Below are 25,067 nucleotides of genomic sequence, written 5' to 3'. Positions count from 1 at the left end.
TTGGAAGGGGCACAGTGAAAAGTGAGAAGGCTACGAGGTATTTCGGAAAAGAAATTGTAAAAGATTGAACTAAGGCACTGGAGTTAAAGAGGAAGAATGAATTAGGGAAGTACTGAGTAGGTAAAAAATCACTAGAACTGCGTGGCAATTTTGATGTGAGGAGAGGAGTTGGTTAGGATACATCTTAGGGTTCAGGTTGGGAGATCTGGGTCCATGGCGGTGCCAGGACAGAACCTCCTTCCCACCACTTTTTAGTTGAGTGACTCTGGTAAATTAATGAGCTTTCTCTCTCTAAAATGGGAGCAATAAGAATCATACTTATTTTATAGAGTTTTATAAAAATTAAGTGAATTAATATTTATTAAAGTGCTTGAACAGTGTCAGCCACCTAGTAAGCCTGTACAGTGGTTTGCTGATTACATAGATTCATATTTGTCAAGTTTAGGTTTCAGTGGTGTGTGTAAGTGATAACATGTAGAGGGCAAATAGATTTATGAGAAAGCACAGGAGAGAGGACTGGGTCATCAGCCAAAATGTGCAATCAAAGCTGTGAGATAGAGAAGAAAAAATGACCAGTGCTGGAATTTTGGCAAAAACCAACCTTTTAAGGTAATGGAGGAAGCTGAGTTCAGGAAGGCGAAAGGAAAAGAAACAGCTGTGAAGGTAGATGGAAAATGAGAAAAAAATAATGTCTTGAGACCCCAGCGGTTCGGGCGCCGGGCGAGCGGAGCCGCTTCTGGCGCTCCTTGCCGTCCCTGGGCGGGGACGGGGACGGGGGCGGGCACGGCCGGGCGCAGCTTCGGGGATGTAGTCAGTGCTGGCGCCTGGCAGGACCGAGCGGCAGCCTGGGTTCCCGCTCTTGAGAGCGAATGGTCACTCGCCTGCAGGGAGGGCGATCCGGCCAGCTTTTCCGTGGGTCGCGGGCCCCCGCGGTCTCGGGGCAGGGGCTCACCTGTCGCACCCGCCCTCAGCCCGGTTAGACTCGTTGGCGTCACCGCCGCGGACCTCGCTCTGGGCCATGACCAGAGTTACGGGAGAAACATTTTTGATGTAACAACCCCCAGTGATAAGGACAGCCAGGAGCAAGAAATGGTGTAGCAGAAGATACAGCACCTGGTAAAATGTTATATTCTAGATATGATTGGTGATTACAAGGTCCCTGTATAAATTAATTCTTGTCAACTCCTTAGGATTTGAAGAGAAAATGCCCGGTGTCATACCTAGTGAAAGTAATGGGCTTTCAAGAGGTAGTCCATCAAAAAAAACCAGACTTTCCTTGAAGGTTTTTCAGAAAACGGAAACCAAGAGAGCCTTGGATTTCACAGATTCTCAAGAAAACGAAGAAAAAACTTCTGAATATAGAGGGTCTGAAATTGATCAAGTTGTTCCTGCAGCACAGTCCTCACCTATCAACTGTGAGAAGAGAGAAAACTTGTTACCGTTTGTGGGACTGAATAATCTCGGCAATACTTGTTATCTTAATAGTATACTTCAGGTATTATATTTTTGTCCTGGTTTTAAATCTGGAGTGAAGCACTTATTTAATATTATTTCAAGGAAGAAAGAAGCCCTAAAAGATGAAGCCAGTCAAAAAGATAAGGGAAATTGCAAAGAAGATTCTTCAGCAAGTTATGAACTAATATGCAGCTTACAGTCCTTGATCATTTCAGTCGAACACCTTCAGGCTAGTTTTCTCTTAAATCCAGAGGAATATACTGATGAACTTGCTACTTAACACACTCAGGGAACTCAACCCTATGTATGAAGGATATCTACAGCATGATGCACAGGAAGTATTACAGTGTCTTTTGGGAAACATTCAAGAAACATGCCAACTCCTAAAAAAAGAAGTAAAAAATGTGGCAGAGTTATCTACTAAGGTAGAAGAAAAACATCAGAAAGAGGAAATGAGTGGTAATAACAGCATGGAGATGGACAATATGAGGCATTCTGAAGACTATAAAGAAAAATTGCCAAAAGTAAATGGGAAAAGAAAAAGTGACACTGAATTTGGTAACATGAAGAAAAAAGTTAAAGTCTCTAAGGAACACCAGTCTTTGGAAGAAAACCAGAGACAAACCAGATCAAAAAGAAAAGCTACTGCTGATTCATTAGATATTCCTGCTAAAATAATCCCCAAGTACATTTCTGAAAATGAGAGTGCAAGACCCTCACAAAAGAAATCAAGAGTTAAAATAAACTGGTTAAAGTCTGCAGCTAAGCAACACAGCGTTATTTCTAAATTCTGTAGTCTGGGTAAAATAACAACAAACCAAGAATCCAAAGGACAATCTAAAGAAAGTGAATATGATCTTGAAGAGGACTTCGGGAAGTATGAGAATGACAATATAGCTAATGGTTGTGGACTTGAATCTCCAGGGAATAATGTTATGCCTGTTAATGAAGTTAAGCCCATAAACAAAGGTCCAGAGCAAATTGGTTTTGAGCTAGTGGAGAAATTATTTCAAGGTCAGCTGGTATTAAGGACTCGTTGCTTAGAATGTGAAAGTTTAACAGAAAGAAGAGAAGATTTTCAAGACATCAGTGTACCAGTGCAAGAAGATGAGTTTTCCAAAGTAGAGAAGAGTTCTGAAATTTCTCCAGAGCCAAAAACAGAAATGAAGACCCTGAGATGGGCAATTTCACAGTTTGCTTCAGTGGAGAGGATTGTAGGAGAAGATAAATATTTCTGTGAAAATTGCCATCATTATACTGAAGCTGAACGAAGTCTTTTGTTTGACAAAATGCCTGAAGTTATAACTATTCATTTGAAGTGCTTTGCTGCTAGTGGCTTGGAGAAAATAAAGAAAATTAAGGGGGGAAGTGCCATATATCCTTCACAGAAGCACCTGAATATTAGTACTTATTTCAGTATTCTTTGTGTTTGAATGTTATGGTGGTGGACTTTACAAGATCAACACTCCTTTACTGACACCTCTTAAACTGTCGCTAGAAGAATGGAGCACAAAGCCAACCAACGACAGCTATGGATTATTTGCACTTGTGATGCATAGTGGCATTACAGTTAGTAGTGGGCATTATACTGCTTCTGTTAAAGTCACTGACCTTAACAGTTTAGAACTAGATTTTTTGTGATGGACCAAATGTGTGAAATAGGTAAGCCAGAACCATTGAATGAGGAGGAAGCAAGGGGTGTGGTCAAAAATTATGACAATGAAGAAGTGTCGATTAGAGTCAGTGGAAATACCCAGCCAAGTAAAATTTTGAACAAAAAAAATGTAGAAGCTATTGGACTTCTTGGAGGACAAAAGAGTAAAGCAGATTATGAGTTATACAACAAAGCATCTAATCCTAATAAAGTTGCCAGTACAGCATTTGCTGAAAATAGAAATGCTGAGACTAACAATACTAATGGGACCCATGAATCTGATAGAAACAAGGAATCCAGTGACCAAACAGGCATTAACATGAGTGGTTTTGAAAACAAAATTTCATATGTAGTGCAAAACTTAAAGGAGTATGAGGGGAAGTGGTTGCTTTTTTGATGATTCTGAAGTGAAAGTTACTGAAGAGGACTTTTTGAATTCTCTTTCCCCTTCTACATCTCCTACATCTACTCCTTACTTGCTATTTTATAAGAAATTATAGAGTGAGTGTATTTTCCTTGCGTATATATTAAACAGACCTGGACAAACATCGGTAAATTGATTACATCAAAATCAATAGCTTATCTTTTGAAGCTATTGGATATTATTGGTCTCTCTAGGTTTTTATATAAATAGTGAAATTTGAATTATTGAAAACCATGTTAATTTTTAGAATTCATTTTCCTTAGTGGAGACTACTGATTGATGCATTAGCTTCTGGGAACAAACTTGTACAGGTTCTTAACTGAATCATTCAAAATGGAAGCATTTAAACACTTTGAATTTACACCTATCTTTTGTGTTTGCTTTTTCAAATAAAGTGCTTGCATTAGTATCTCCATATTTTGGAGTAATTATCCACATGATGTTTATAGGTTCTGTGGTTTTTCAGCTAAGAAGCAGAATCTCATTTCAGTACATTTAGTTTTGTAAGTCATGAAGCCAAATCTTTGATGGGCTGTATTAGAGGCACATGCATGTATTCACAGTAGTGCACATTTTGTGCCTTGAATCACTTTGAAAAGTGTCTCAGAAAACCTGAAGAGTCAGTCCTCTTCTATCTTCACAAGAATTTTATATGTATTTATGAAAATGATTCTGTACCCTAGTAAATCTTTTTCGGCATGGACTAATTTGTATCTCTTCATAGTCATGCTCTGCACGATCTGTATATAGTGCATCGAACTTAGAGGTGTGACCTTAAATTTAACTTGTTTTAAAAAACCAGGAGGTCAATAAAATTTAAACTGCTTAACAACTATGTAAAAAAAAAAGAAAGAAAAAGAAAATAATGTCTTGAAACAAAGGAAGAAATTTGCAAGAAAGAGGGAGTGGTTAGTAGTATGAGATACAGCGGAGAGAATAAAGAAAGCAGGAAAGGAAATTGTCCATCTTATTCTTTTTTTTTTTTAATATAGTGGCTGTCAAATATAGTTTTTTCTTTCAAATATAGTTTTGATAGAAAATGTTACTTTGCATGTTTTTTTAAAATTAATTCTTTTTTTTTTGTTTAGGCTTTTTTTTAAACATCTTTATTGGAGTATAATTGCTTTACATTGTTGTGTTAGTTGCTGCTGTATAACAAAGTGAATCAGCTATACATATACATATATCCCCATATTCCCCACCCTCTTGCATCTCCCTCCCACCCTCCCTATCCTACCCCTCTAGGTGGTCACAAAGGATGAGCTGATCTCCCTGTGCTATGCGGCTGCTTCTCACTAGCTATCTATTTTACATAAAATTAATTCTTATTGGAGTATAGTTGCTTTACAATGTTGTGTTAGTTTCTGCTGCACAGCAAAGTGAATCAGTCATACGTATACATATATCTACTCTTTTTTAGATTTCCTTCCCATTTAGGTCACCACAGATCATTGAGTAGAGTTCCCTGTGCTATATAGTAGGTTCTTGAACAAAGAAAAAAATTCGACACAATATCTGAAACAGTAACTTCTAATAAGTTTAATGCCATTTATCTATACTTTAACAACTTCATTCTTTGGCTTAAAATATAGCCTTAAGTACAATTGAACAGATTCAATCTCATGTTTGAAAATGAACAGTTGTCTATATTAAGAGTGATGTCATCAAACCTTTCTATGCTTTCATGAGTAACAAACTTTCTTTTCGATGATAAAATGGAGCAAAACAGTAGATATTAAGGAGAAAATAGATTTGCCCCTGTCTCCATCCCCTTCCTCCCCACTTCCTTCACTTTCTCTTTCATTGAATGCCAACTCAGTGCCAAGCATTCTTCCTGGGACTTGAGTATTCAGCAGTGAGCAAGACAGGTAAGATTCCTGTGTGCACTCTTTTGTTGGGGAAATAGACAGTGAAATAGTAAAATAAATGGGGAAGATAATTTTAGATAGCAATACATGCTCTGAAGAAAACTAAATGGAGGAGTGAGCTGAAGAGAGGTGTTGGCACCATAGATTAGGTAGTCGGTAAACACCTTTCTGAAGAATCAGTGTGACTACAGACCACAGAGCCAAGAAAGAGCTAGACTCACAAAGATTTGAACAAGAGGGTTTCAGACAGAAGGAAGAACTGGTGCAGAAGTCCTGAGGCAGAGCCAGGCATGTGCTTTACATAGTTGTGAGGCAGAAAGGCTGCCATGGTAGCTGGAGACTAGTGACAAATAGGCATGAGTTTCACAGCGTAGGATGGATTTTAAGCTATGCAGGGTTGTTTTCTAAAGCGATGAAGAACGCAAGTGATTCCAAATTGTGCTGAAAATTGCTAGTTTTTGATAATCTCATGCATATGACTTTAAGAAGACAGAAATTAGTGTAGGACCTTCATGAATATGGGAATTCTAGAAATCTGGATTATAAATCTAGTTTAGCAAGTCATTATACAACTTCTGGAAAATTCCTCAGTAGTGGATTTATAACTGTGATATCTCAGACCTCAGAGATTATGTGAATCATCTGTATCATTGTATGGATAATGGAACTGAGATCCAAAGAGATTATTGATTGGTTCCAAGGTCTCATAGCTCGTAAAGAGCAGGACCAGGATTACAGGTTATTTTAGTCACTTCAAATATTTGTCCTTCAAGCCTTTGCCTAAGGACTACCTTTACTATGGGCATTTTCCATTCAGTAGGTTTCAGTGTATCTTTTCTCCTGGTTCATTCTGTCATTCATATTGTCATTACTGCATTCATTTTACTGTTATGAAATGGTATGTTTTCATGAATGTCTTCTCTGTATTAGATGATAGGCTTCTTTATAGAATTTTGTAACCCTAGTACCTTGTGCATAGTAGGCTTCTGATAATGTGCTATGTGACTGATTAGTGTATTGATAAATGAATGGACACATCTAAGTCTGTCCTTCAGCTCAATGCCTTTTTCTTGTAATACATCCAGTCTACTGACACCTAAATGACAACATCTGTGAGGAAGGACTTACAGTGTTAATGTATAAATGACCACAATGTTTCCCCCCTCTCCCTATATGAAAGAAATGAATGGGCTAAAAACACATTGAAAAAATTGATGATCTTATACAAATCTAAATTTTATTCTGTCTAGGAGAGGAAATCTAATAAAAATGCCCGACTCAAAGCCTGTTCAATAAATATTGGTTCATTGAGTGTTTTAAATGTTTGTATTTCTTTGCACAGGAATAGCTGTCTGAACTCATCCTTTTCACCAGTGTCCTTTTTTAGTTGAGACATCATTTCCATGCTTTAATATGCATCCTTTGTTATCTTAGATATCAGTGATATTAACATGTTATTGATCCAAATGTGCAACTCAATGGAAAGTGTTTTAATCTTATGCATACTTTTAAAATTGCAAATGGAAAATTCTCTTGTGATAGTTTGTAGGAGGATTTCAGAGAGGGATAATCAGTAATAATATATGTGTGTCTTTTAAACTTAACAGAAGTCTCCTTGATCCCTAAGTAAACAATACATGCCCCACATTTCAGAGTCCCTGCGGACTCAGCAGTGCATTGTTCCTTCAGCCTGTCAGAGCCAGGTCACATGAGGCACTGCCTAGTCACTCAGTAATTATGCTAGGAACTGGGTTTTTATCCTAAAACTTGTCACATATTGTTTTGCAGAGCCAGTGATGTGTATTTGTCAGCCCTGTCTCACATTTGTAGCCAGGAGCCTAAGGTCATCATTAGCCCATGACTTTGATTGTCAGGAAATGAAGTACTAGGTGTATAAAAGTTTCTTTCATTGCTTGCATGATTGGGACTTTCTCAATCCTAAAGAAGAAGAAAAATCCATACACAGTTTATTGCCTTCCAAACTGACAGTTCTGTAAGGCTCATTGGATGATTAAGTAATAAGAAGGAGACAAACCAGAGAAAAGTGTAGATTAAAACATATCCTCCAGCTTAAAGACACAATACCCAGTAGTCAGACTCATTGAGTAGCCAGAGAGAATCTTGTGGTGATGTTTGTTTAAAAATAATATATTAAGTGAAAGAAACAAACCAAACAAAAATATATTCTTTCAAGTTTATGATTAAAAAATAATACAAATTAACCACAAATTTAATGTGTAAATATAAGTGTACATAGATATCTGTAAGGTAGATGGTTTATAAGTTAGCTAATATAGATCATCAGTCAACAAATCAGTTTCTGTTTATACTGACTGTTCTCTAATCAAACTACTAGTTAATAAAAAGGTGAAATCAAAGGGATGTGATTTTTAAATATCATACTTACTTAACTCTAAGGGCAAAAGCATAAAACCTTTGTTCTTTACAGGTTCAGGAAGCACTAAAGTCCACTTCTGGGTGTTCCTAAGAAGATTGGTAGCCAAGAGTTAAATAATACTTATTTCAAAGTTAGATCAAGCATAGAAATATCTGTTTGTTTTCAGATGGATATTAGTTCTCTGACAAATAACACATTATTATTATTATTATTATTTTTGGTGTGAAACATTTTTAAATTTTTTCCATTAAATTAACTCCGTACAGAGACAGCATCAGGTGGGTGCCAGGGTCCCTTTTTGCTCTCATCTCATCTCGTCTTCCCTTTTTTTCCCTCTGCCCTATCCCCAGGATCCTCTCCATTCAGTCAGTGCTCTCTGTGGTCAAGTCCATGGAAATTCCTGTCTCTAGTACAGTTCTAGGAGGGCAACTGTGAGACCTCTCAAACCTTCATTTTAATTGACTAAGGCCTTTTAGGGTCTTTAGAGTGTAGCACCTACAAAATAAACACACAGACACATTTTAAAAACAAGAGTTTTTTCCTGCAAATATTGCTCTCCTCCTATAGTACAACTCGGGTATATTATTTTACTAAAGACCTTCTGCTCACCCTGTGTGAGAAAGCGAAAGATTCGGGGGAGAGGGCAGGGAAGATGAAGAAAGAATGGAGTGGTAGCTGGAGATGCAAGTCATGTCCAGAGAGCATTTCAGGAAATGGAAATAGCATGTTGAAGGCCCCAGAGCTGGGAAGCTGGAACATTTGTGGAACTAAAATAAGGCCAGTGTAACTGAGGCTTTGTTAGTAAGAGAGAGAATGGTTTGTGAGATAGAGCTGAGAATCAGAGAAAGCAGAGCATCATGGGTCACATTAAGGAGCTTGACCTTTATCCTAAGTAAAGAAAGGGTGGATGGTATGGGGGAAACCAGAGGGAAGGCAAGTTAAGTAAATATTGTAAAAGTTTGGTTAAGAAAGATTGAGAAGCTGGCCCATGTATCACATTATTCTTAAATGTATATGTATTTTTAAGCAAAACACGGATACAAGAAATAATCCTTCTATCTTGTTGGGTTTGTCTCTACTAAACACAATTGTAGTAATCATTTTACTTTAATATTTTAATATTTTCTAAATCAGCATTTCCCAAACTATGTTTTGGACTCTTGAACTTCTATCACAATAACATAAAATTCCTTAGAAATTTATTAATTATTTAAAAATGATTAAATAGTTAATTATATAATAAATAAAAAATTGTTAAATATTAATTATTTTTTCATGGAAAAGCTAGATAATTTTAAACAAACAAGTGAATGAATGAATGAATACTTTATTTTCTTGGTTAGAAAACTCTTATGAGAGTATTTGAGTTTAAGAGGAATTTAATTGTGTTTCCTGCAGTTCCTTGGTCTGGACATTCAAGTAAGTGATCACCTAATATTTTTACCTTTGAAATGTCTAGTTTCTAGTACCTTAGGGATAGGACATTACTTGCTAGGAAGAGCTTGCCTTCTTTCTCTTAATTTCCAAATTTAAACATTGATTTTAAAATATTTCATTTCTCTATTGTTACTACTACTACTGTTTACACTGTTATTACTACTAAGAGCCAACATTTTTAAGAGCATGTATTATATGCAGACCCTGCCATGTATCTTTAACACGTACTAAATCATTTAAGCCTAATTAAAAATGGATGCTTTTACTGTGCCTATTTTATATGAAGTTGCAGAAACTGAGGCTTACAGAAGTAAATTAGCTCAATCTTATTTATGAAATTATAAGGGTTTTTATACATGTTACAAATATGTGAATGAATATGTTATATATTAACTTTTATTTTAATTTCTATCAATTGTTAACAAATTGAGAGCCCTCCTCATCAATGATAGAAATTTGTCAGCTTGAATAAAATCACTCTCTGAGGGGCTGGAGATTATCATTTGATAATGTCTACTGGTTATTCTTATAACCATGTCATTTCATTGGGCTGAAAGCCCTTCCACCCTCTATTGTTTTTTCTTTTTTCACATGGGATTGATTTTCTTGAGGAGGGGTGTTTTAGGGCTAAGTGGGTCAGGTATACACTGAGAATTAAAAGCTAATTCAGAATAAAACAGGCTTCACAATTTAATTGATTTATCACTATTTGTCCAGAATGTTCTGGAGGCTCTACTCTGAAGAAAATAGCTACAGCAAGACATGAGAAAAATAGTCATGCTTCAGTTGGAAGCTCAGCTTCCAAAGTCATCAACGCAAAACTTAGTTCTGAGGGCAGGAGAAAATGTGTAAAATTGATATTGGGGGCAATTTCTTAATCTGTCTTTTATGGGCAATCATGATATTTATGGAATTTCAAGGTTAATTTGGAGGGAAATACAGATTATTTAGAAACACAATTTGTTGTTTTGGATTCAGTGAACAGGACCCGACAAAAAGTTTATTAGGGAGATGAGTCTAAAATTTTGGTCAATATTTATTAAATATATGCAGTTTTTTTTATGCAGTTTTTTTATACATCAGTTATACCTCATTAAAGCTGTAAAAGAATTTAATGCGTTAGAGAAGCAGAAAAACAAACATAATTTTGATCAGTTTCCATTCTATTGATGAACAAGTACGTATTGATGAGTGTCCTTGAAACATAACAGTTTATTATGAAATATGACACACACGTTCAGAAAAGTTTGCAAAGTAAAAAGTACAAGTTCAACTAAATAAGAATCCATTCTAGTGGGTATGTAGTGGGATCTCATGATTGTTTTAATTTGCATATCTCTAATTTTTAATGTGATTTGAGCACTTTAAAAATTTTTATTTTCTATTTGGTATCTTGTTTTGTGAAGTAGCTGTTCTCTTGCCCTTTTTTTTTTTTTTTAATAGATCTTTATTGGAGTATAATTGCTTCACAATGCTGTGTGAGTTTCTGTTGTACACCAAAGTGAATCAGCCATATGCATACATATGTCCCCATATCCCCTCCCTCTTGAGCCTCCCTCCCATCCTCCATATCCTACCCCTCTAGGTCATCGCAAAGCACCGAGCTCATATCCCTGTGCTATGCTGCTGCTTCCCACTAGCTAACTATTTTACATTCGGTAGTGTATATATATCGTCGCTACTCTCACTTCGCCCCAGCTTCCCCCTCCCATCCTGTGTCCTCAAGTCTACTCTCTATGTCTACATCTTTATTCCTGCCCTGCACTTTTAAAATGATGAATTATCTTTTTTATATTGATTTGTTGAAGTCATTTATATACTTTGGAATGTACCTTTTGTTGGTTATATGTGTTACAAATACCTTTGCCCACTCTGTGGCTTGCTTTTTCACTCTCTTAATGGAAACTCTAGATGATTGGAAAACCTTTATTTAATACAATTCAGTTTATAGACCTTTCCCAAGATGAATTGTACATTTTGATTGAACTATGGTAGGCGAATATATGTGATATGGTTTTAATTCTTCTAAGTTTGCTAAATTTGCTTTAGGGTCATCATATGACAAATATTTGTGAATGTTTTATGCAAGCTTGAAAAGAATATGTATTCTTTGTGAGTCTAGTTTTGCATCTACACATATTATGTTATTTGCTAATTGTATTAGTCAAAACTGTTGCATCCTTACTATTTTCTTGTTTATTTAATTTGCCACTGTTACTTTTGGTATATCTGCTCATTTTTGCTTTATTCTGAAGCTATGATGCTAGGCACATACATACTTACTGTTCTTATAACATCGGTGTCTTTTTTACTGTGGAGTATCCCTCTTTATTTCTAATTGTTTTCTGCAAGAGGACTGGTTAAAATTACCTAGTTCACCATTTTGGGGACAAAATAGATGTGAACTTTGCTGGAAAGACATAGCTCCTTCTCTCAGGGAGTGTACTGTAAAGAGGAGGCAGTCTGATAAAAGACACTTACAGTACAGTTTTGAAGCACTGAGGTCAAGCATGGCCTGTGTGGTAGCCCACAGAGGGCTACTTAACACAGACATAGTTGACAAGGAAGGCTCCCAGAGGAGGTGGCCTCTGAGCTGGGTTTGCTCTTGTCTGGGGACTCGGTTTAGGTGGCTCAGCTCTCAAGCATGGCAAGGAAACCGGGGCGCAGGTGGCGGGGAAGGAAGGAGTTCTAAATGCACAAATCTGTTCCCAATCACTTGCTATTTCAAAGAGTTTTCCGATGTCCGCTATTGTAAATAGGTAGCACTGCAGTGGAGAACTTTGAGCATTAACCCTTGCCCGTGTTCTATACTATTTCTTTAGGACAAGTTCCTCGAAGAAGACTTACTGCAGCAAGAGGTGCGGACACTTTTATGTACAAAAGGGGGCATCTAGCTCTAGGTCATAGGAGGCTTTTAGAAATAAATTATAGTGGAGCCAAGTTTTGAGGGATGATTAGGAGTTAGACAGGATGAAAGTAGGCATATAAAAGCCTGGGGAATCTCATGGGCACAGAAGAGGGTGGAGGTAAATAATTCAGTGTGGGCTGGCTTAGTCACAAGCTGTGGGGAGTCGTGCTAAAAGAGTGGACTTAAATGTAAACTAGGTTTATATTTGATTCCATCAAAGAAGTTCAGTTAATAAAATCATATAAAGTCCTTTTCCCTCTTTCTTACCTTTGAAGTTCATGGAATCCATTTGTACCATATTCCTCAAATCATTATAACCATTATCTTTTATATACCAGAACTTATTTTCCTTCCATCTCCCCAGGTGATTTTAGCATCTGGAATGTATTCTGTTTCCCCTCCGTTGCCCACCATCATCCTAAGTTGTGACAACTTCCGTTTACTTCTTTCCTGTTCCGCTACATCCATGTGTCCTCGGATGGGGCTTTTAAGTCTAAGCCCAGCTTCCCCACTTTTTAGCTGTGTAATTTCTGGCAGGTTCTTTAACCTCTCTCTGTCTCCGTTTCCTTGTGAGAGCCTCAACAATATCCTTCACAGGGTTGTGAGAATTAAATGAAATCATATATGCAAAAACACCTGGCATGTCTCGGCAACATGACGACAAGGATTTCCCCTCCATTATGAGTATCTGCATTCATCCAGGTTGAAAGTACCTTTTGTTACAGTTTAGAGCAGCTTGAAGCAGCTTTAAAAAGGAAAATCAGAGAAGAACTGCATGATCCCATGAGCCTTCTCTTAGCGGTGGCTCCTCTCATTTAGGGACAAAGCCCAAGCTGGTGAGAGCACCTCACCTTTCGAGTGCTATATTTGAGAATAAAATGAGGAGTTCGCACTTTAAGGCTTTCCATTTGCCAGCTTTCACACATTTGAGAAGCACTGCATTTTCATGTTAAAATAGTATCTATTTCCTTCTCTTAGGTCACTCTTGCCATCTTTCTGCTCCGTCCCTATTCTCCATCTTTCCCTTCCCCCACATCACAAAAAAGAATACAAACTCTGGTCATTTCAGATACCAAAAGATCACGGCAGGCTGACTAATTTTGCCCAGACTTTCTGTGAAAGCTCCACATGTGCTGCCGTTTTGGGTTGCATAATTGATTTAATCTCTGATTTTAGAGGAACACTGAACTCTTTTCGTGGGACTCTGCGTACATTTCTCTAGGGCAAAAACTGTCCTACTTTTTTTCTCTCTGGTATCTGTTTAGTGCTAGACCATTTTCCCCCAAGAATCTAAACTACGCTCCGTGAAATAAATGAAACCACAGTTGGAAAACGGCTTACTGGCCAGACAAGAGCTATACCACGCCCACTTTCTCAACATGCTGCTCCTCCCCACATCCCTTCTTTCTGCTGTCACACATCTTTGTTTTGGCTAAGAGGATATGTTAGTCACTCAGCTGAGGATTGGCGTTACCTACGTGTAGCCACTGTGTACCTTAGCGTTTTATTGGGAAAGCACACGCTGTGGGGTCCAATCCTTGCATGCCCCTTGGCCTACTGTGTGACTCCAGGGAAATTTACTTACCCCTCTGAGTCTTAACTTTCAACAGTCCCTGTAGACCAATGGCTGTGCAGGCTGAACTATAGAGCTAGGTATGCAGCAAGCTGGAAACTCACACCGAGCCTTTGGCTAACCAGGTATATATGGGGTGCCAACTGGGGAAAATGATTTTATGCCCCTGAAAGACCACTTAGCCAAAAGCACAACCAGGCAATTTTAAGTTTCCATTTACTTCATTGTACCATATTTGGCAACCTCATTTTGGGTTATATTTTCAGGAATTTCTAAGTGGAAAGGCATGTTTGATAGCAGATGTGTTTTGTCAACTTCTCCGATCCAGTATATAGTTTGGAGACAATCTTCTCACTAGTTGCTTCTTAAAAAATCTAATGCTTTGTAATATTTTATGTACTCTAAGATACATTTTCTGAAGAAAATAATCTTTGCTAGGTCCATACTCAGAAACACAATCTTAGTAACTTCCCCAAATTATTCTCATACTGTGAAGGTGACCAAAGTCTGCTGTTTACATCAACAGATTAAGGTCAAAAGTAATTCCCAACTGCTATTTGAGTATCACAGCTTGAAGGTTGTGTCCTTTTACTGCTAAAAGAATTTAGGCTTAGAAAATAACCTATTACTTGTTTAATAAAACACAACATAAACAGACCATTGTACAAATTCAGACTGTTACTTACTAGTTGGATAAATTTGGACGAGTCCCTTAACCCCTTAGCCTCATTCTGTATGAATATTTAACACTGAGATAAGAATCATATTTACTTCTCAGATGTGTTGTGAAGATTAAATGCTAAAATGCATGTAGAGCAATGTGGGGATCCAGCCGTAGACAGTGTATCAATCAGGTTTTGCTGTAATAATGTTGTGTAACAAAGAATCACCAAGTCTCAGTGGCTCACAACAACAAATATTGATGCCAGACTTGGTTTGACTTGATTCCAGCTCATGGGTTCTATTCGGGTCTGCTGTGTACGTCTCTTCATCCAGGTCCTAGAGGTTATTGAAGGAATTCTCCTTTCATGGCAGGGAACATTATTGCAAGTCATCTGGTGAAACTTGCCAAGCATCTTAAAGCATCAACTCGGAATTGGCATTACTGTCACTTCCACCTGAATTTCATTGGGCCAAACAAGTCATGTGTCCAGGCTCAATATTAGTAGGTCAGGAAAGGATACTGTGCCCTAAGAAGAGTGAATATTTGCTGAACAGTAATCCAATCTCCCTCAGAGAAGTTTACTGCATCTCATTTTTCCACCTTTTCTTTTTTCATCTATGAACACTGGATTTCTCCATCTAGTCTACTTTATAGCATCTACTTTGCATTCTCAAAATTACATCACAATTTCCCTCTCCCTCCTTAAATTTCAAATTAATTTACATGATATACTTTTCTTGTAAACAGGTACTTTAGAAAATCCCTTAGAAAAAGAAAAAAAGCTTCTGATTCTCCTTAGAGCTTCAGAGGGAGTCTTTTGTGACCGTTTCATCGGAATTCGTATTGACCCAGGAACAATTGGTAAGAATATAATGCAGTTTTTATTAAAAATGAAATGTGTGTGTATTTCTGATAGGGAAGTACCATTCATGGAACACCTACTAAATTCCAGACACTCTTCTAGAGAATTTATTATTTCACTTACCAGCTCTCCTGTAAGGAGTATACATTTTACAGATGTCAAAACTAAGACTCAGAGATGATGAACAATATGCAGAAAGCCACACAGTTTTATACTGTCAGAACTTAGATTCATATCCAGATTGGTCACACACCAAAGGCTGGATGAAGAGTCTGTGTTATCAACTTAAATACTATGTGGTTATTGATATATTTTTTAAACTGATAGATCTATAGATTACAAAGAAACATTTACTGTTGGCAGTTTCTTCCTTTGATACTGCCACAATACCAAATCCTGTTTTATTTTATTTTATTTTAATGTTTATTTATTTATGTATTTATTTCTTATTAGTCATCCATTTTATACACATCAGTGTATACATGTTAATCCCAATCTCCCAATTCAAATCCTGTTTTAAAGCACAGAAGAGCACAGAAACTAGGACTGGACTTGTATAACTATGATGTAAGGGCCACGCAATAACTTACTTTTAAGAGAAAGGTGTAAGAGGCTTTTTATAGATTTCTAGCATTTTAAAATTTTCTTTGTATGGTAATCCTAATTTTATGAGATTTCAGTGACTCAGTAAAAACAATCATGTTAGGATGTTTTGAAGTTTGGTAACCTAGTCTCATAAAGTATAGCCATTGCCATATAATACTTTGATAGTGCTTTATTGTTTTCAAATGATTTTTCATATATGTTATTTATTTTATCTTTTTAAGAATATGAGGTTAAGGAATATTTTACTTTTTTCAAGTTGACAAACTAGATGGATCACAGCAGGAACATGGACTCTTTTTGCCTGTGGTGTCCACTCTGTTCCAGGGAGTGCCATGTTGAACTAGACTTTGTGTTAGGAGCATATGAGGGTGCCTGTCTTGATCCCCAATGCCAGCTGTATTGCCAAACAAGTGTTTCTAAAAATTTCTCTGATACTAAATTGAAAAAGGAATGAAATGTTTGTCACTGCATGCTTAAAATTTGGTGACATCATAAGCAAATAACATATTTTAATCTCTTCAAGTATTATAATCTCCTTGAAACAATTAAGAAATGGTGTCATTTTACAGTTAACCTTTGGTGATTGGGAATGATCAAGAAATCTGCTTTCTGGTAAATTAAAGAAAATAAACTGGTTTTTGTTAAAATCTTTGTAGTTGGAAATTTCTCTAAATTATTCCATGTTACTCTCCTGTCTAGCTTACTTAGCTAATAGTGATTAATTTTTTGATGATGATGATGATATTATTATTGTGAAAGATTGATTCCAGGTCATGTTCTAAAAGTGGGAGTATTTTTTCCATTTCCACTAATCCTTATTTTAGTTTTATTATCTTCTGAATTTTTGCTGAATTGGAGTATGGTAAAATTATGGATGTTGACTTAAACACTTGGTTAGCTTCTAATTAACTGAGCTTTTTTAGTTCACATTGGATGAAAACCCAAGGCATATTATTTGTACCTTACTGGTTTTTACTTCCCTTATACATTTTCTGCTAAAATTTGTGAAATCTTTAGATTTCAAGATTAGTGATTTGCAATAAAATGGGGGTGCACTAATCCAGGGGTATGAAGACAATCAATCCATTTGGGTACAGGAAGAAAATATTAGAACTTTTATTCAAACATGTATGAATATATTCATTTGTATATATGGTTATTTATCTACAAACAGACATGTGTTAGGTGTGCATGATCATAATTTTGTTACTGCTTGGGTTCATGCTCAAAACATGTTTAGACCACTAGAATATGAGGAATTTTGCTTCATGTGATTTTAAATGGCAATAAAATGTGTTAAGAGGAAAGACCTGAAGGAATAAAACTGGACTGCATCAAGCATGTCCCTGGTAGGACTTTAATTTATGAGTCTGAAATAAATTATATTTTGAACAAAGGAGCTAGAGATTTATCCTTTGATATCTGTAATACAAAAATATCTGAGGTCCAGCTATGGAAAACAAAGCTAATAGCAGCAAATCTCTTTCCTCAGGAAACAAAATTACCTTGCCTTTGGAAAGTCTACTGTATAACCCAAAATATCAAAACCAGTTAACTTCCAACAGAATTGCAAATGGTTTGGAGTCACTTACTGGTAGAAATCTAACTAGTTAGCTGGGAATAGACCATTAGAGTGGTCTATTTCCCAGCTCTTGGATTACTAGATGTGGTGTAGCATTCATTTCTCTATAGCTTTTGAGAGAATAAAAATGTTTCATAGCCAAGTGAGATGTTAAGTGTTCTTTTTCTGATAAGGTGGACATCTTCATATATAGTTTCTATGTCATGTATCTTGCACAATAAGCTCTCTAATGAGTTTTGCTTATGTGGCCTTAATTTCTTGGAAGGATTTTCCTATCCAACTGTTGCTCCTTTTATTTTCAGGGGTGTTTGGGAAAGTTCAGCTTCATAGTGCTTATCCTAAGAAATCCTGGACACATCTTGGGGCTGACATTGCCTCAGGCAATGAGAGGTAAGGAATGAGAGTAACTTAGGGATGTAGTTTTTGGTTGGGTTTGCTTCTGCTGGAGGTTTTGTTACGATATGAAATTAAATTTTAGGTTAAGGATCATAATTCAAGAATGAATAAATAGAAAAATAAAAGGCTAGAAGGAATTTAAAATATTCTCTGTAACATAATGGAAGAAGAACAAAACAAGCTAAAGGCAGGGGGGATATAATTTATTTAAGGAGTAAATTTTAGATCATACATGTTTTCTGCTGTCAATAAATCTTTAAAAATATGAATTCTATGAGATAATAGATGAAATATAAGGAGGGACCACAATGTCTGAATAGAAATGATAGCTGGTGAAGAGATAGACAGAAATAAAATAAGGGTGAGATGAAGCATATAAAGAATCTTACGGAATTTAAATTGCAGTAATAGAATTTAATAATGCATTGGAGGCAGTAAAGAATGAAATCACCACTGCGTCAAAGTGAGCAGGCAACATGAAGAAATTGATGGAGTCTACATGAATGAAGAAGACAAAATCAAGAGATAAAAATAATAAAAGAGAAGGTATTAGAAATAGAGAACAGAAAATACAAAGCGCATTTTGATAACTGCTCTTTTTAATGAGTCCAGAATAATGACAACACAAAGAATAATTAAATTTTAACTAAAATACACATAACAAACCTGGGATTATTTCTATTTAATTTGAATAACATCGAGAATAATGATAGATACATATCCTCACAGTACAAGAAAAAAAGTGAAAAAGTAAAAGAAAAACAGGGACATAAAGCTTGATAACATTAGAATTTTCTACAACATCAAATGTAGGAAGATAGTGGTGCAAAATCTATAAATGTTTAGGGGAAAAAAGTTTATAAGCAAAGGCTTGGCTTGTAAACATAGACCCTGCTAAAATGCTGTTCACATGTGAATGCAAACAAAAGATTTCTTTTGCTTTGCAAGAACTGAAAAAAATTCAAAAATGTGTTATAATAAAGAGATTAAACTGAGTCTAAAATTTAAGAATACAAATAAAATTCAGGAATTGTATAAAGGTAGATAAAGTATAGATATCAAAGGCAAGCATTGGAATAAGTTAAATATAATACTGTAACTATGGTTATTAAAATAAGACAAATTCTAATTGCTCTTATAAAAGAAACTACATAAAATCTGAAAGTTAATGTATTAGTCAGGGTTCTGTTTCTATAAAATATATATAATAGTAGGTTATATATGTATGTGTGTATATATATTATATACAGTATATATTATATATAAAGAGATATGTTTCAAGGAATTAGCTCATATGCTTAGGAGAGCTATAAGTTCAAAATTTTGTAGGGCAGGCTGGCAGGATGCAAAGACTTGAGCAGCATCTGATACTGTAATCTTGAAGTAGAATTTCTTCTTTTTCAGGGAAACTTCAATTTTGCTTTTAAGGTCTTCCAACTGATTGATGAGGCTCACCCACATTATCGAGGGCCATCTCCTTCACTTAAAGTCACCTGATTGTAGATGTTAACCACATTTGCAAAATACCTTCACAGCAACACTAAGCTTCCTGTTTGATTGATACCTGGCTACTATAGCCTAACCAAGTTGACACATAAACTAACCATCACAGGTTATAATTCTCAAATAAAAATCTAGGTTTGCAATTGGGGACTATAGCCACAGGAAACTGGAGATGGAGCATAAAGAGCCATAGGAAGTAAATATGTAAATATGAGTTAATTCTAACAGAATTTAAAATAGGTCATATACCTTCCAAATCACCAGAGAGAAAAAAGAATGAAAGAAACTATAAAATAAAGGGTGAAATACAGAGAAGACCATGAAATAGTAAGAGAACTAAAACAACAAAAAAGGTACAAAATGACAATAAAAGTAAGAAACTAAGAATAAATCTGCCAATTATAAAAAGAAAATATGCTTGTTAAAAATGATCTTATATAGAAAAAAAATTAGTAATGAATAAAAATGTAATCATAACTTTTTTTATCAGAGGAAAACAAACCAGTTCAGAAAAATGTTTAGTTAAATATTGGACAAAATGAATCCTTAAAATAAAAATAAAATGGAAGCAAGAACTTCAAAATTATTCACAAGAAAAGTAAAAAATCAAAATAAATACATTTTATATTAATAAAGGTTTCAGTCTTCAGTGAGACCCCAGTAGTAAGGAAAGTTTTATACCAGATAACATAATATAGAAATATATAAAGTAAATCTGTAAAAAATATGAGAGGAAATTAACAGGAACAAAAATAGTAATGAAAGTCATGAAATTTACTTACCTCTTTCAGTTTTTAACCTTTAGATTAAAATTATAAAGAAAATATTAAGAAATATAACCAATATAGTAAATGCAATTTAATTTGTATATATGTATAATATATCTTTGCTCCAATATATATAATTAAAAACCTTAATAAATTTTAATAAACAGAAATTATATATTGATACAATATAATCACAATAAAATAAACATGGAGATTAAAACAAAATTTTAGCCAACAACCTTAATGTCTTGCAAGATGGAAGAAAAAAAAGATAAACCCTCTCCTACATAACTTTTGTATCTAAGAGGAGAGCAAACCTTTATCAATAGACTACTTGGAAAATAACAGTAATGAGAGTATTACATGAGAGATGGCCATATGTGTCATCACATTAAATGCTTTCATTGCTGAATACGAAAGTACAAAATAAACTAAGTTGTCAATGTAAGAAATCAGAAACAAAATAACCAACAAATCTAATGAAATCAATCCGTACCTGATAAAGGCAGAAATTGATGGATTACAAAGTAGGAAATTAATAGACTTGATTTTTTTTTTAGAGGTACTGGTTTAATCTCTAATAACTAACCATACAAAGAAAACAAAATGTAATTCAGAAATGGGGATTCAACTATAATAGATATCAAAGAGATTAAAATTGTAATCTAAAAATGTGTATATCTATATAGTGTCATTCTGAAATTAAAAAATTATATATAGAAATATAAATGATTGGGACTTCCCTGGTGGTGCAGTGGTTAAGAATCCACCTGCCAATGCAGGGGACATGGGTTCGAGCCCTGGTCCAGAAAGATCCCACATGCCACGGAGCAACTAAGCCTGTGCACCACAACTACTGAGCCTGTGCTCTAGAGCCCGTGAGCCACAACTACTGAGCCCACGTGCCACAACTACTGAAGCCCACATGCCTAGAACCCATGCTCCACAACAAGAGAAGCCACCGCAATGAAAAGCCAATGCACCGCAACAAAGAGGAGCCCCCACTCGCCACAACTAGAGAAAGCCCGCGCACAACAACAAAGACCCAACACTGCCAAAAATAAATAAATAAATGAATAAATTTTAAAAAAAGAAATATAAATGATCATAATCGGCTAAAGAAGAATAAAACTGAAAGAACCAATAACAGCAAGACATAAAGTTTTCACAAATTTATTCCCAAGAATACATTTGGCTCAAGTAAATTTATGTCGTTTTTCTAGCCATTAATTTAGTCATCAGACATTTATTGTGTTGTACAATCTATTCCATAGCATAGGAAAATATTTGAAGCTTTCCAATTTGTTTTAGCAAGCAAGCATAAGGTAATTTATAAAACAGCTGCTAAAGGTAACTCAAAAAAAGAAAACTGAGGCAACATCCAAGTCATACCCTAAATAAAACAGCAACAAATGAAATCCAGTAATTTATTTTTTTAAAAAAGAGTGTGATTTATTCAAGTAAAGAAGGATGGTTCAAAATGAAATAATTAATTAATATAATTTACCTAAACAAAAAATATAAAGACTAAGAACGTGTTCAGTTTGATACAAAACAGAAATGCATTTAGTAAAATTCAGTTTGCATTCTTGGAATAAACAGTAAATTAAGACTATAAGGATACTCTTTCTTCTATAAATAGAACTACCATATGACCCAGCAATCCCACTACTGGGCATATACCCTGAGAAAACCATAATTCAAAAAGAGTCATGTACCAAAATGTTCATTGCAGCTCTATTTACAATAGCCAAGACATGGAAGCAACCTAAGTGTCCATTGACAGATGAATGGATAAAGAAGATGTGGCACATATATACAATGGAATATTACTCAGCCATAAAGAGAAACGAAATTGAGTTATTTGTAGTGAGGTGGATGGACCTAGAGTCTGTCATACAGAGTGAAGTAAGTCAGAAAGAGAAAAACAAATACCGTATGCTAACACATATATGTGGAATCAAAAAAAAAAAAGGGTCCTGAGGAACCTAGGGGCAAGACGGGAATAAAGACACAGACCTACTAGAGAATAGACTTGAGGATACGGGGAGGGGGAAGGGTAAGCTGGGACAAAGTGAGAGAGTGGCATGGACATATATACACTACCAAATGGAAAACAGATAGCTAGTGGGAAGCAGCCACATAGCACAGGGAGATCAGCTCAGTGCTTTGTGACCACCTAGAGGGGTGGGATAGGGAGGGTGGGAGGGAGGGAGACACAAGAGGGAAGAGATATGGGGATGTATGTATATGTATAACTGATTCACTTTGTTATAAAGCAGAAACTAACACACCATTGTAAAGCAATTATACTCCAGTAAAGATGTTAAAAAAAAAAAAAAAAGGAAATAAATAGGGTGGTATGATCCAAGATAGCTGGGGCGGGGGGGGTATGAGGTGTACCCTTTTATATTGAATGGACAATGAAGATCTTTCTGGAGAAGGGAAATTTAAGCTGAGATATGAATGGTAGGAGGGATCCTCCTGTTTGGTGAGAACGGACAAGAGTTCTCAGTGAAGGACGGACATCCAGCTGTGTCTCTGAGGTGGCCTTTGGGGCTCGGGGAACAGAAAGGTGGTCACTCTAGCTGGACCAGAGTGAGCAGTAGGTAGAGTTGCATGACATGACAGATGCCAAGTCACATGGTACCTTGTTTAGGTGTGAGAGGTCAAAGGGAAAATCACTGAAAGGTTTTATGCAGGGGAATTGGTGGAGTCTGATTTAGGTTTTGAAAATCACTCTGGCTGCTATGTAGATGATGGATCATGGAGACAAGAGCAGAAGCTGGGGTATCAGGAGGTCAGTCAAGGTCAAAAATTGTAATGGCTAGGACTAGAGGCAGTGGAGATCGAGAGAAGAAATGATTCTGTCTGGACTTGCTCATGAATTGAATGTTGAGGTGAGGGGAGTCCTTCAGGTTTTTGATTGACCAACCTGGTGGGTGGTGGAAGCACACACTGAGATGGGGAGACTGGGAGAGGAACAGGCTTGTCAGGGTGGACGATAGTAGGGATGTGCTGAGTTGGAGACACCAAGTAGAGATGTGAAGAAGGTAATTTAACACATAACTTAGGGCTCAGGGAGACAATGGCAGGGAGTCATCCTGGAAGTGGATGATGTTATTGATAAGAAGACTATCAATAGGTAGAGGAGAAAACTGGAGCCTGGAAATGAGATTGGGGACAGTCTAATTTTTTAGAAGTTGATAGAGGAGGACACAGCACAGGTGATTGAGAAACAGAGACCCATGAGGTGATTCTGTGCTGGGAGAAAGAATGGAGAACACGAGGGACTTGAAAGAATGCCAGGATGGCTGACAAAGAGAGAACAGACCAAGCCATGATGATAGGGTTCCAAGGGGTAGTTATGGGTCAGGGCCATATTCATTGGTGATGTCAAGAATTTTAGTGTTTGGCCTCCTGAACATTGTGCAGCTGTTTTAGGTTTCTAAGGGGGTAATATGGGTGGGAGGTAGCACCGATAATCACATTTTTATATCTTAAAAAATAATCTGGGGCTTCCCTGGTGGCGCAGTGGTTGAGAATCTGCCTGCCAATGCAGGGGACACGGGTTCGAGCCCTGGTCTGGGAAGATCCCACATGCCGCGGAGCAGCTAGGCCCATGAGCCACAACTACTGAGCCTGCGCGTCTGGAGCCTGTGCTCTGCAACAAGAGAGGCCGCGATAGTGAGAGGCCCACGCACCGCGATGAAGAGTGGCCCCCACTTGCGGCAACTAGAGAAGGCCCTCGCACAGAAATGAAGACCCAACACAGCCATAAATAAATAAATAAATAAGTAAAAATTAAAAAAAAAAAAAAAAGGGATGGAAGTTTAAAAAAAAAAGTCTTTCTAGCTATAATGCAGACTATAGGAGGAGTCAAAAATGGATCTAGGGATATCACTTAGGAGGTGCAAGCAAGAGATAGTGTAACTTGTGGTCAGGAGCTGAAGTGGCAATGGAGAGAAGTGGGCAGATATGTAGACAGGAGATAGAATCTCTTGGATGAATCGGGTGTGAGGTGCTTTCTTGGTTCTGGTTTACGTAGATGGATGGTGGCACCATTCACTAGAGGAGGACTAAATTTGTGGGAAAAGATTATGAGTTCAGATTTGGTCAGGTTGAGTTTGAAGTGCTTTTCTGACCCCCAAAAGGATTTGTGAGGGAGGCATTTCCAACAGGGATCAATAAGAACCTTTCATTATTATCAGGTTAGCAAGTTGGAATTTGGCAGGAGCCATATGAATGGATTTTTCTTATAAGAATGTGTTAAAAACCTCATTCAGAATCTGAGCTACAGGCTATTTTGAAAGAAACTCAATTTTATTAATTAAAACTATCGATAGTAATTAACTAGCTGCCACTTACTGAGTTCTTATCATGTGGGCTCACTCTGTGTCAGGCATCTACCAAGCATTTTATATACATTATCTCACTTAAATCTCTCAGTGCTATAAGTTAGGTATTATTATCTTCATTTTACAGATATAAAAACTGAGGCTGGAGAAGGTAAGTAAAATTTCCAAGGTCATACAGCTAGAATTCCTGAGGCTGAATTTTTACCACAGTGGGTCTGATTCCACTGTTTGTGTTCTACATACTGCAAATATTAAAAACAAAATCATATTAAAACCAAAATTATTTAGTATCAGTCCTGATGAGGAGTACTTTAATGAGTTTATATGAATGATACATAATTATCACAGTGTATTCATTTTATGGATAATTTCTTTTTTTAACCTTTTAAAAATTTGTAACATAATTTAAGACTCATAAGAAGTTGCAAAAATAGTACAGAGTGCCCATGTACCCTTGACTTGGCATTACCTGGTGGTATCTTACATAACCATAGACTTTATCAAATCCAGCAAGTTGATATTAATACAGTATTAACCGAACTACAGACCTTATTCAAACTGTTTCTTTAAACATTGATCTACAGTCTTTCTTCCATCAAAAGCCAGTTTAGT

The 25,067-nt window shown here is 36.3% G+C and overlaps 1 protein-coding gene and 1 pseudogene across 20 annotated transcripts in view; both read left to right on the top strand.

The window, feature by feature from the left end:
• Positions 1–25,067, top strand: part of PKHD1 (PKHD1 ciliary IPT domain containing fibrocystin/polyductin) — a 476,353-nt gene that overhangs the window by 279,770 nt on the left and 171,516 nt on the right. For 15 of the 19 annotated variants that reach the window (XM_082346239.1, XM_082346233.1, XM_082346232.1 and 12 more), the window contains 3 exons: positions 12,059–12,094; positions 15,129–15,242; positions 17,734–17,821. In XM_082346239.1, coding sequence (XP_082202365.1) covers positions 12,059–12,094; positions 15,129–15,242; positions 17,734–17,821 — 238 coding nt within the window. Of the gene's footprint in view, positions 1–9,197; positions 9,219–12,058; positions 12,095–15,128; positions 15,243–17,733; positions 17,822–25,067 lie in introns of all 19 variants that reach the window. The other 4 variants (XM_082346235.1, XM_082346249.1, XM_082346246.1 and 1 more) reach the window with 2 other exon arrangements.
• LOC309607579 (ubiquitin carboxyl-terminal hydrolase 1 pseudogene) lies at positions 828–3,013 on the top strand (annotated as a pseudogene). Its single transcript has one exon. The product of its transcript is annotated as a ubiquitin carboxyl-terminal hydrolase 1 pseudogene (transcript).

This window comes from Balaenoptera borealis (assembly GCF_965194805.1).
Source record: "Balaenoptera borealis genome assembly, chromosome: 12".
In the NCBI taxonomy this organism is placed as follows: Eukaryota; Metazoa; Chordata; class Mammalia; order Artiodactyla; family Balaenopteridae; genus Balaenoptera; species Balaenoptera borealis.
The sequence above is the reverse complement of the archived record's forward strand: the minus strand, read 5'-3'. Positions and strand labels throughout refer to the sequence as shown.